The sequence below is a fragment of the Doryrhamphus excisus genome, chromosome 10 (assembly GCF_030265055.1).
Source record: "Doryrhamphus excisus isolate RoL2022-K1 chromosome 10, RoL_Dexc_1.0, whole genome shotgun sequence".
NCBI lineage: Eukaryota > Metazoa > Chordata > Actinopteri > Syngnathiformes > Syngnathidae > Doryrhamphus > Doryrhamphus excisus.
The window spans coordinates 7568420-7581381 of NC_080475.1; the positions used below are offsets into that span (position 1 = coordinate 7568420).

Below are 12962 nucleotides of genomic sequence, written 5' to 3' on the forward strand. Positions count from 1 at the left end.
TCAAATCTTATTAACTTATTTTATTGACATACTTTTGGACAAAAGGGTACAAAACGTGACACAAATCAGCAATCACCTGACCTTTTGGCAAGTATGTTTGAAGTGTGTGTGGAGGACAGAAAGCAATACAGGCGTACTTACAGCAGATGACCTCTCATGGTGCCTTTAATGGCATGGAGCCGCATGGAGCCGCATGGAGCCGCATGGAGCCGCATGGAGCCGCATGGAGCCGCATGGAGCCGCATGGAGCCGCATGGAGCCGCATGGAGCCGCATGGAGCCAGCAGCCTCTACTATGGATCTCTGTGAAAGAAACACAGTATTAGTGAGGATGTCAAATCCTTCTACATTGGACTGCAAGCCCCTAGTGGGTTGTTAGTGTAAGTGCACTGCGTGTAAAAAGTGTTGCTGTGTCTTCTGATGTGGTCTGAGGTCTGATGTCCAAGACCCACTACACGCCTTATAGAAAACTGGACCTGTGATTGCCACTGCTAGAGAGGTATTTATCGAGCCAAATATTTATTGTTGTACTTGGTATGGTACACTGGTGTACAACTGCACGCGTCACAGGGAGAGCTGTTCCTAATATTTGGGTCCCAGCATTGGCTAAATGACATTGAATATTAGATATACATTAGATATATATAATATTAGCAACGCCTCTGCGTGATGACAACATACAGCAACAGCTAAAGAATATCCTGCTGACACTCACGGCATCTAAAGCCAAAGCTGGTGTATCAATGAGGAGTCTAAAATGACCCCAGACCCTAAAACGACCCGCCGGGCTCCTCTATCAGGCCTAAGTGGCATATTGACTGGTACAAATGGCTTTGGTTTGCATGTGTGTAGCTTCCAGTCCACCCTGCAAATCCTGGGGCCGAGGTAATGGTCAGCAGCTGCAGTCACAAAATGGAAGCACACCCCTATTCCTACCCCCAAATGATGATGTGTTGGTACTATACAAGAGTATAGTGAATATGAATTGAACAATGTGCCAATAGTTGTGGTTGGACTCGGGAGTGCTGGGTTGCTGCCCGAATCCAGTGTACGTACTACAAGCTGATGGCCATATTTTAGCACAACAAGGGGGACACAACAGCTGTCAGTGTGATGCATCACTTCTACGCCACGCCACACTACCACCACAGCATCTTTACGTGGTTGATTGCAAGTATAAGTCTTAATGATGTCAATGTCCGCTAATGGGGTCCATAGTTTTCTTTGTCTGGGATTTATACGTGCGAGTAATGAGCATAGTGATTTATGCAAACCGTCCTGATGCCAATGGTTGCAGTCATACTCACCACAGCTGCCCGGGCTAGTGATACAGCGCTAGCAGGTAGCATAGTCCTCCTTACTCACCCCCCACTGTTTACGCTCCTGTTGCCAAGTGGTGGTGGAGGTGTCATTGACAGTGTTGTGTAGTCTGACTGCAAGCTGGCGCTCCATGCTCCGGTAGATTGGCTCCTCCTCAGCGCCAGGCAGGTTTGGCGAGCACACTAATGCTACAAGACTGATGACAATGGGAATGTTGGGAAAAAAAGGTATTTCCTGCATAAGGGATTTTTAAAAAGTGTTTGCAAGACAAACTCCTACAAGGAAGGAGGGGGTCCTCATTGTGGATTCCTTTCCTGCTGTGTAAAAAAAAGGCTCGTTCATATTTGATCTCCATGCAAAGCTTCTTCATTAGTACGTCAGTGGAGGTAAATATTCCTACAGCTGTGGGAGTGGAACATGCTCTTCCCTGAGCAAAGCAGTGCGTCACTTCAAATCAATGGGCAAGTATGAGAAGACACATCAGCCTTTGGGTCTGCCCGGCCTCTGCAGCAAGCCCAGGGGTTGCTAAGGATACCGCAGAGGCATCGCTCACAGCCCCCCCACCCCCCGGGTGGATAGTGTGGACTCCTGCCCAGCTCCTTCTCAGAAACAGAAGCGATGAATGTAATAACCACCATGGGAAGGCGACAGGTGCGTTGTTTCCGGCCTGCTCCTCCTGTGCTGGACTGCCGTCTGGATGAGCCAATCACAAGAAGGGAGCGGGTCTCCTCCGGGTGTCACAAAGGGTCAAGAAGTGATGAAGGTGCAACGGGCCATCAGCCGCCAGGGAAAGTAATTTAGTGTACAACCCAAACAGGGGTCTGTCTCCTCACTGGAACTAACAAAGTGGAAGTTGGCTCCCTTTCGAACATTTCACAACTCCTGGGAAACACAACAAGGCACGGCCGTTTTGTTTCTTCAATTCACTTCCACCGAAGAAACAGGTTTCCCTTCAAATGAACAATTTATTGACAATGGGTCACATGAAGTGCCCAGACGCACTTGCAGGTACGGGAACATCTTGTCACGGCCTCTCCTCGTCATGACAGCGTGTACAATTGGCCCACTTTAAACAGAAGTCAGCACACGATGCGGAGAAGGGCTACACGACTTTGACGCAGCCTCACCAACATGTCGTCGTCATGGAGTGAGCACGAGCTCAACATGGAGTCCTCACATGTTGATGCTTCCAATATATATCAGCGCAAATGCTGCCGTAATGACCGACACATACAATGCTGTCAACAAGATTCAGTAATGAGGCCATGGGGTGAGCTGGGCTCAAATCAGGTGTAAACTTTAGACTTCGAAAAAAAAGTCAAACAGGGACTCTTCAGGGAGTTGATAACATGACACAGACCTACTTACTGAACAAACATCAGGTTTGGATCTTACTCATACGGATTTGGATTCTTAAGGACCGCTTCAGGTTTCAGACCAATAAATCAAACAAGCTGTCAAAATATCAACACAATTATTTTTATCCACATCTACTGCAGTAGTTGCTTATAGATTACACGACACAACCATTTCTATATAAAAGGTAGGGATGCACAAAATAAAGCATGAATGAAAACATGTTAGTATTTGCGTCAACATGCAATGCATGTTGTTATTGTGAGCCCCAAGTATGACCACTTGCACAGTCTAATAAGACCCAATACAAGCACTAGCCAAAGATTACGTTGTACAGTGTCAATTAGTCGTTGTTTTGGACTTGGCGGTGGTTTCAAACTGCACTGTGTCACATTGAGCACTGTTCCTAATATTTTGCCTGTCTCTTGTAGCTAAATAAGGTCACCAAACTCTCAATATGATGAAGTGCAGTTCCACACCACTGCAAACTCCAACCAGCACAACAAGCATACTGTTAAACACTTCTATGGCCGCTTTAGTAAATGCTGAAAGTCTGCATTGTGCATTGTGTCTTTTTACAATGTGCAAGTAGAAATAACGTTTTGACCAGTTGATATAGAGTATCTGCCATCAGAGTTCTAACATTGAAATTGCACATTAAACATACTAATCAATTCTTGAATAATGTGGTGGTCTGACTCTATCACCAATTCAATGTACAATTTATCCTAAACATGAGCGCTGCAGTCTGCATCCTTTTCACATGTAGACAGTCGCATTACAAAGAGAAGTTCAGACATGTCACGACTCTGCGCCAGCCAGCCTACTAAAAAGGATGCAAGTGTTGTTTTGATGAAGGATGGGTGGCATTGTGACATGTTTGAGCTTTGGAACTGTAGGTTCTTCTCTTCAAATATTTGAAGCAAATTATTTCCTACCCTGCGTTGTACATGGAACTTGGCAGTATAGAATATGCAGACCCATTAATCCTTCGTTCTATAAGTGATTACAGAAGAAGTATAATGGATAACAACAGAAAGGCGTCTCCATGCGTGGACACAAGAAGCTACGGACCAGGATCCCCGAACACTGTCAAGGACGTACCCACTTTCCACTTTTCAATGTCAAGTCTCTATTTATGTCGTTCACGTGTTGTTTTATTACCTTGTATTGTTTTAGACTGGGATAAATACTATTTGAACTACCTTTTTACAGTGTTCCATTTGTTTGTATAATCACCAAATCCTATTTTAAATGAATGTTATTTTTTTTTACTTTGGAGGTATGATACACACTTATTGAAATTCGAAACCACACAGCCTTTTTTGTATGGCAGCAGGAAGGGAAGTGTTTGTTTTTCTAGTTAACATGGCAACATACAACATTCAAGAACCATACTAGTGTACCCCATAATGTAAAACACACAGCATGCAATGGTCACTGACATAGAGCCTTAAAAAAAAAAACATTTAGCATGTTTTTGCTTGATTTAAGATGCTCCTCTGACCACAATCATGACCAGATAGTCCTCTTCACTTTTGGCCAGAGCTTTGGCAGAGGAATCAAGGAACTGTTGGGAGAAATCACAGGGAGGGAAAGCATGTAGAACCCCTGTGGTGTCTTTATCACGGCTCCCTCCCACAGGCAGGCTGATGACCCCTGCCGCTTGTTTTTGGTTGAGGTAGGACACCAGGTTACGGAGTGGCCGCTGAGTCGAGATGGCGGGGTCAGAGGCCAAATCCTCTGTACTCCCGGGAACCGCCATGAGGATGGCATAGCCGCCTGGCCCCGCCACTTTGATGCGCCGGGAAACCTCGTCAAGCTTGGGCTGGTCCAGGCGGAGACGCTGGGTGATCTTTAATTCGCACACCTGCTTGCCTGTGGACCCGTCCATGAGCAGATCACTGGCAACGCTGTGATCGCCTTCCAGCAGGTGCATGTTGGCTGGGAAGTTGCTGTTCTTAAGGAGTAGCATTCCATGCCAGGCAAAACTCAGCTTGGTGCCATCTGATTTGGACTGCTGTCCACTTTTGGAGGAGCTCTCCCGATCTCTCTTTGCCGGGCCTTTGCCGGCGTCGACTGTTTTGCGTTTACGTTCTCCGGCTGGTGAAATGCTGTTGCTTGATAGTCCTTTGTCAGAGAGACTCTGGATTTTCAGTCTCCGTTCAGTTCCGCCTCGCTCCAGGCTGCTGTGACGCTCTCGAGCAGGGGAAAGCCTGTCACCCCGCAGAGGGCGCTCCGAGTCACTGAAGCGTCCATCTCTACTGCTCCCTCCAGGACTGCCATCGAGTGAGGCACGCCTACGCCTTACTGTCCTATCAGAGCTGTCGGGGGAGTGATCAAGGTGGCGCCCATCTTCCATTAAGAGCCGCTTGCGAGCCGGCTCTCGCCCCTGCAGCTCTCGCTCCAAAGACCACGGCTCTCGCACCCGCCGATCACGTTCCAAGTGCTCCAGGGGCTCGAATGGGGATGCCCGAACCCGCTCACGAATAGCCGGATTTGACCATTCTGCACCAGGGAAGAGCTCCCTGTCCCTGAAGTGAAGCGGAGGGGGAGTCCGATCTCTGACCCTCAAAGGTTCTGGCGCGGCCCGGTGGACAAATGACTCCGCCACCATGTCAAAGGGTGGTATTGGGAGAGGCTGCAAGAACTGCTGCTGGTAACGATGCTCAGTGTCTGCAAAGTCAACACGAAGTCTTCGCTCCGGGCCCCCCAGGGGGAAGCCTCGCATGTGTGTGCATGCCGCCTGTGCAGCATCCAAACTCTCATACTGAATGTAGGCCCATGTATCCCCCTTCCTGTAGTCTATGGTCCTGATTGTGCCAAAGCGATCAAACTCCCTCGCGAGGGCAGCTAAGGGGACCCAGGGTCCAAGTCCACCCACCCACAAGCGGGTGGTGGGAGTGGCCTTGCCGTAGCCTATCTTTATGGAGTTGTGGCCCACTATTTTCCCAGACATGCTAAGCTTAGCACGGTGAGCCATGTCAAGGTTCTCAAACTTCAAAAAGCCATATGTGCTGGTTTGACCCCTGACGGGTCTTTTAATGTCCACCTCTGTTATGACGCCGAACCTGTCAAACGCTCTCCTCAGGTCAGCCTCGGAAACGTGTATGTCCAGGTTGCCCAGAAACAAGGTCCTGTTGGCTCTTTGGTCGTCCTCCGGCGAAATAAAATCCTCCTCGCGGAAGGCAGCTCGATCCGCAATAAAAGCCGGGCGAGCTCTAGCCTCGAACAGGGCAAACTCCCGTTCCCTGTCCATTTCTCTGGGCAGGGGGGGCGGCGGGGGAGGGGGCAGCCGTCCCAGGGCCAGCTGCTGTAGTCGGTAGTCTCTATATCCGAGGCCGGTCGGCGAGAGGGGCCTCTGCAAGTGTCTGTGGCTCGGAGCCGCGCCGTACAAGTCTCTCTCCACCGGGGAACGGCTTCTCCTCCGGTTAATGTACACCGCCTCGATCTTGAGCGGCCGGTCGTAGAGCACCAGCCGCCCCCTGGCGTGTTTTGCGGCACGGGCGTCCTCCGGCTTCCTGAAGTTGACGAAGGCGATCCGCTCGTCGTTGCTGCGGCTCAGCTTAACACTCACGTCACCGAATTTCTTGAATTCGTGAAAGAGTCCATCTTCTACGTCCTCGTCGCTCAGCTGGGTGCCGAGGTCGCTGATTTTAAGAGTTTTGTACTCACTCTCGGCACCGGGCGCTGGGAGTCGCTGCTCCCCGCGAGACGTGCTCCTCACCGAGCCCACGTCCAGCGACAGGCTCAGGCTGTGGTTTTTACTGACGGCGCCAGGCTGACAGTTGTGGTTATTACCAGTCCGACTGTGTCCGTCAAAGTCCCTGTCCCTTTTCTCGCCGAGCAGACTCCTCCTCGTCGAAGCGTCGCTTTTCCCAGAGCTGTTTCCATTATTACTCCCACTTGAAACGGAAAGAGCCCCCATTTTCTTGCTGCTCGGGTGGCATCCTCCCCTGTCTCGAATGTCGTCCAAGGCCCGGGAGCGTTTTTTCAACGGCGACCGCTCTTTACCTTTCATTTCAGTCCACACCGAGCCGACCCTTGGTACGCCTGGGGCTTTACGGCTGCAATTCTGCGAATGGTTGCAGAATACTGTGGGGAAAATGTTGCTATTCACTGTCCCTTTAGCAAAACAACAACGGTCGCCATTTTGTAAAGAGTTCCTCGAACGCCCGTCCCAAAGACGTGATTGGTTGAAAAAGTGGGCGGGAACGTTTTAGACGCACGTCAATCAAATAGCCTGTAGCTTGATTTAAAACCCACTAAAAAGCAAAATAAAGACGTGATCTAGGACTGCTGGATCAACCAACTGCCAACTTTTCATTTAAATGTGTTACAACATTCGATGTATGATCATCTAATATGGAGGCAATGAGGCAACTTATATTCACATATATATATATATATATATATACATTATTATACATTATTACATATATATATATTTATTTATTTCTTTGCTGGACATTAAACACAAAGTGAAGGCATATAATGAAGGCAATAATGTCATTGCTGAAGAGGCCCTATACTGTTCATAGCCTCTAGAGGGCGTAGTTGCATGGCGTCTTCAGACGTTTTCACGGCAATAATGTGCTGTGATTTCTGTAGTGTAACATCTATCATTAATTTTCTTTCAGCCTCAGCTTTTAATAGTTACATTGGCATATATATAATGATATTCATATCATTTGCAATGTTTTTGTAATTAGGCTGGTGGAGCTGATGATACGTAGCTCCTCAATGAGGTTTTTCTTCTGCATGAAACAAGACCCAGGTAATCCCATGTTAAAATAAATAACATCAAACCAGCATTTGCTATTTCTACAGCTTTTCTTGAGATGGTCATCGCATCAATCCCTACTGACAAGTCTTCTCATCTTCTCCACCTAATCTGGTATTCAATCAAGGGGGGCTGCATGTGTAGCTGCAGTTAAGAGCCGCTGTCTCCCAGGGCCTGGCTGGAATTTCAAGTTGTGGGTGTGGAAAAGTGTTTTTTATTGGAACCACATGTTATCATCTCAAGCAAAAGTTTGGCACACACAACAGGGAATGGCGTTGTGGCCATCATGTTGAAAACCTGGCAGTGACTTGAACTTGGGTATGATTGAGTATGATACTTCTACAGTAAGGGAATTTGTTCTCTTTCAAGTCGACCGGTATTTTCAATTATTTTGAGTGAAATCAGGTTTGCTGAAATTGCACCTGCACTTACAGAAGTTGAATTGCTGTCAAATGTTTAACTTTGCTCCTTAACATGATCCTTTTCAGGTCTTCAGTATTTGCATCTGTTTCCAATGTTTTTGCTAAGTTTGAATAAGACAGCTGATGTAGACAAAGGCCTTTATTATTGGTCACACTGCAATGCACAACAGTTACAGGGTTTACTAACATTTCATTGGTCTGTCAACCTTCTCCAGAGAAGAATTTGTATTTTTTGGTCTCACATTGCACTTTGGCTTCATGCATTTCCAATTGCCAAATCTTCATAGCTTTGAAAAGTCTCCAGGTTGGCTAACAGAAATGTTAAGAGGAAGTACGAATATGCTTTGGCTCAGTCAGTGTCTGCAGGGGAGACGGCAATGTTGTCATGTATGCCAGGAGAGAATGCTGCCGGGATCTTTGGCTTTCATACGCAGCGCCATTAGGCCTGTGGGCTTGTAATCGGTCTCTGGACCCTCGATGGATGGAGACCCAAGGGCTGCGGGGAAGCCGTGGAGAGAGTAAAGGCTGTTGATGCCGTGACGGTGCGGTGGGTGGGGGTGATGGCTGGGGGATGTGGGAATGCCCATGAAGCCCTGCAGATTGCTGTGAGGGTGAGGGTATGGACCCATGCAGGACGGGGACAGCGATTCGGGTCCGATGACACAACCGGCACCCACGCTGCCACCTCCTCCTGATGCCCCCTTCCACAGATTGCCCTGCATCTACAGAAACACACATGTGAGCTATCTTGCAGTTTGTAACACAGTGCATTACATATTCTAGGCAACTAATAATATAAACTTTTCAAAGAAAGCATTGTATATGCTGTTAATAAACAGTGACAACTATAAAACTGACATAGTGGAAACACTGACTACACCGAGGTCTTCAATTTCCAGAAACACTTAGCAACACCAGAAACACTTAGCAAGCCTTTAGGGAACGTCCCCAATAAGGCACAGAAAGGCAATAGAACAAATATTACATTTTCGCTCGATTGATTAAATTTACATAAGTTGGGCAAACATGAGAGATTCTCTTCAATATGACGTTGCAGTTTATACCGTTATAAATCACCAACATATTGGACGGTGTCAGTAATTATCTTTAGGTTTTTAGTTGCACCTGTAAGTACTAGAACAATGAGTCTGTGTACTGTTATTCTGGACTGCTACACCATAATCGAAACATCCACCGAGATAGGATTCATAAAACAGCATACGTATTATTAAAACATCGAGAATCCCAGTACCTGCAAAATCTGGTCATGTGTAACCAGTTAGCTTGAGTTAGAATGAATAATAAACTATTGATATCAGATATTAGGTAGGACTCCGGGAGGGAGGAAAAATAACCACGATGCACAGATTGATTTTGCCAATGTTATATATTGAATATTTACATATACACATACACAAAGCCACAACCACAATTCATACAAAAAATATGCAAAATATACGCAGTGCAAGCAGACAGCATTCACAGCGCTTCACCTTTACCACATTTCTAATGTCACAGCTTTATTCCAAAATGGATTCAATCATTTTCTTCTCAAAAATTCCACACACAACACCCCATAACAGCAAAGTGGCTTTTTTTATTGTTGCTAATTCATTAAGAGATGTTCAATGGGATTCAGGTCTGGGCTCTGGCTGGGCCACTCGAGGACATTCACCGAGTTGGTCTGAAGCCACTCCTTGGCTGTGTGCTTCGAGCAATTGTCCTGCTGAAAGATGAAACGTGGCCCCACATCCCTGGTGAAGTTGGGACATGCCCCTTTTTTTCACCGCTCCTCACCTTGCCCTCCCAACTACAATGGGAGCCAATCGGCTTCCAGAATACAAGCCCAAACACAACGAGAGCCAATCAATGTCCTTCAGGGTGTGACTGACCATTGTGTTCCAGCCCAACAAGTGAAGCACAAGAAGCCCAGCACATAAAAAACAGACTTTATGAAAAGGCAACTCACGTACAGAAACAGTAAAGTAAAGAAAAAAATGTCCTTTTTTAAATGGACTAAATATGACTCTTTAATTAATTGCAATTAATGCTGTAATTGGACACAAAGCGTAATCATAAAAGAATGTGGAAAGTATACTGTGCAACCTGATAGGTAAACTTACAGTTTATAGATTATATAGCGGCTTATTTGTCCTACCTGGTAGGTGTCATGGCGAGGAAGGAGAGAGATGTCATATGCTGGAGTGAAATGGTTGCGGACCTCCTGGATCTTCCCATAGCGTTCCCTTTTCCGCCACTTGGCTCTACGATTCTGAAACCAAACCTATCAAGTACAACAAAGTGTGTATTAAAAACACACAGGGGAGCCTGTGAAGGTCCGAAGTACTGCTCTTGCTCAAAATAGCACAAACCTGAACTCGGGCCTCGGTTAGCTCGGTCCTCAAGGCCAGTTGCTCGCGAGCGTACACGTCAGGATAATGCGTCTTCTGGAAGACTTTCTCCAGCTCCTCAAGCTGGAATGTGCTGAACGTGGTGCGATTGCGCCGCTTTTTGTTTTTGCCCGAGAGGTCGATGGAGTCGGCGATGGAGTCACCCTGCAAGCCTCTGCCTGCCGAAGTTTCCTTCAACTTCCCACAGCAGTCGGGGCCCATGCGAGAGTAGCCCGGGCTTTTTAGAGCTCCTTTATCTCTGACTGAAGAGTGCAAAAGTGCATTATTTGCAAACTGCTCGGAGCAACATTAATTAGAACATGTTTACTCACTAACCCACACCCAGTATCTCAGTGTACCCCTCCAAAATAAAAGTACAACTCTTTCTAAAACTTTTGCAAAGATAATAAAACATGCAAACGTGCAAAAATCATGCAAAGAAAGGTGGTCATTGAAGAATATGTTTAGTATTGTTTGCAACAGCTGAACAGTAAAAGGTATTTGCATTACTTCATTGAACTAATGTGTGAAAACAGTGGTGCTGAGGCGGTATCGGGTATTTGCTGACCCACTGAGGAAAGGTACTTCACCCTCTGCAATGCGTGTATGTTGTTGTCTGGATCTCCAAAATATTGATCGGGTGCCGCCGAGACCTCTCGTAATACAGTTTGAGTCCAACAGAGAATTGGAGCCTTACAGTCATTTTTATGTCCACTGGAAATATTCTTTCACCCTGTTGAACACCCACCCGCGTTTCTATATGTCCCACTGTAACATGGAGATCCACTTGAAATATCAGGAAAACAAATACGAGCTGAATCCAATATAAGGCCCTGACATGTTGAGTTGCCATGGTGGAACAAAGACTGGGAACTAAATATTAAAAAGCTGTTCTTGGGTAAATAAGTCATCACCAATAAATGTGTGCTGTGTATTTCTATGTCAGCAAACAAGGAGAAACAAATGATGAATGATGAATAAAAGTGATCAACCTGAAACGGAAGAAGGAAGTACACTAACTATGAACATTTTTAAACATGTTAATTCATTAACGTGTAACTAATGTGTAAATTAATAAACAGTAATTGTTGTGGATAAATATTATTTGTAAAAAAGCAAGTCAATATTTTAATACCAATTAAAGCCAGATAGTGCTGCAAACTGAGGAAATGAGGAGAGGGGTTTTCTTGGGCTACCTTGCCCTTGCCCCCCCCCCCCCCCCCCACCCATCCCAAGCTGTCCTCTGCAGCAGACAGAACAGGAAGATGTGCGTTTCTTTGAAGCCCAATGAAGTCTAGTTCCATCCATCCATATTTTCTATGCCGAGTCGCGGGTATGCTGGAGCCTATCCCAGCTGTCCTGGGCAAGAGGCGGGGTCCACTCCCAGGGCACATATAGACAAACAACCATTCACACTCACATTCATACCTATGGACAATTTGGAGTGGCCAATGAAGCTAACATGTTATGGAATATTATTGTTATGGAATATTATTCTGCAAAGAGAGATCAGAAGATGCTTTGATGCTTCGTGCAAACATCAACACCAACCAATAAAGTCGTGGCTTCGGTTGGTATAAGTCACATGAGCAGTTTGCATTGATTGTCTTTAGCACAGCAAATAGCTGGAGATGAATTGTGAATATCTCTGGAGTTATATTCATAACACCTGTCGGCACAGTGCTGGTCGTCCGTGGGAAGTGAAATGGAAGAAAATGTTCTATTGTCTGATATTGGATATTTTAGAACGAAACTTACCTTCTGATGTGACCTGGTAGAAGGGCGCCTTCCCGGTCATAAAGTCGGGCTTGTGGTCCCGGTTCAAACCCTCCAAGAATTTGCTCTGTTTGACCGGACAGTTCGGCGGGTCCGCGTCGTGCGTAAAGTCCACCTCCCCGAAGCTCCCCGCGGCGTACGCGTCCGAGCGCCCGCCGAGGCGGCGAGGAAGAGGAGCGACGTGCGCGTCTTTGTGAGACTCATCGCACGGCAAGAAGGAGCCTCTGTGCTCCAGAGGCGGCGGGGGGGTCGGCGGCGTCCTCCCGCCGCCATGCGAGGAAAAAGACAAACACGTCTCCGTCTCCATCTTTAGTCTCCGAGTGACTGGTCGGATGCCCGAGTGGGACTTTTTTGTTGTTGTTGTTGTTTTAACTCTGACTGAGTGGGTGGGATTTAAATGATGGCACACTAAGAACCGTGACACTGTGTGTGTGTGTGTGTGTGTGTGTGTGTGTGTGTGTGTGTGTGTGTTCGCCCGCGCGCGTATTTCGGAATCATTCTGATTTAATCCGCCAAAAATTCATAAGAAGTTAGAGGCTAGATATCAATGAGGGTATGGAAGCATATGGAACCCCATGGAGATCATGGAGATCATGGAGACCACCAGAATAAATCATGAGCATGGATGAAAGCATCATTTAAGATAGTTTGGTTTATTTACTTGGATTTCATTTGATCATTTACACCTTTAACACATTCTCTGTCCCTTTTTAAAATAAATGGAATGCTAAATATGCAAAAATAAGATGAAAAAAGTTCAACATAATGTGGATCAAACATCTAACAAACTGGCATTTTCATTCAATTTATGATATGGAAAACGTAAATGTCAATAATAATCAAAATCGTTGTCATGAAAATGATTCTGGGAAATGTTTAAATTTTAATATAATATGAAATCATTTTTAGGAAATAG

At 46.2% G+C, this 12962-nt stretch overlaps 2 protein-coding genes across 2 annotated transcripts; both read right to left on the minus strand.

The window, feature by feature from the left end:
• Window positions 1–45: 45 nt before the first annotated feature.
• On the minus strand, window positions 46–6864 carry LOC131137484 (RNA-binding protein 15-like). Its single transcript, XM_058085495.1, has one exon. It carries the CDS (start codon window positions 6694–6696, stop codon window positions 4165–4167), a length of 2532 nt encoding a protein of 843 aa, XP_057941478.1. The 5' UTR covers window positions 6697–6864; the 3' UTR covers window positions 46–4164.
• Window positions 6865–8121: 1257 nt separating this feature from the next.
• LOC131137282 (homeobox protein aristaless-like 3) lies at window positions 8122–12353 on the minus strand. Its single transcript, XM_058085019.1, has 4 exons — window positions 12029–12353; window positions 10253–10533; window positions 10039–10164; window positions 8122–8602 (listed from the first exon to the last, which is right to left on the minus strand). The coding sequence occupies exons 1-4, from the start codon at window positions 12351–12353 to the stop codon at window positions 8264–8266; spliced, it is 1071 nt and encodes a 356-aa protein (XP_057941002.1). The 3' UTR covers window positions 8122–8263.
• Window positions 12354–12962: the final 609 nt, after the last annotated feature.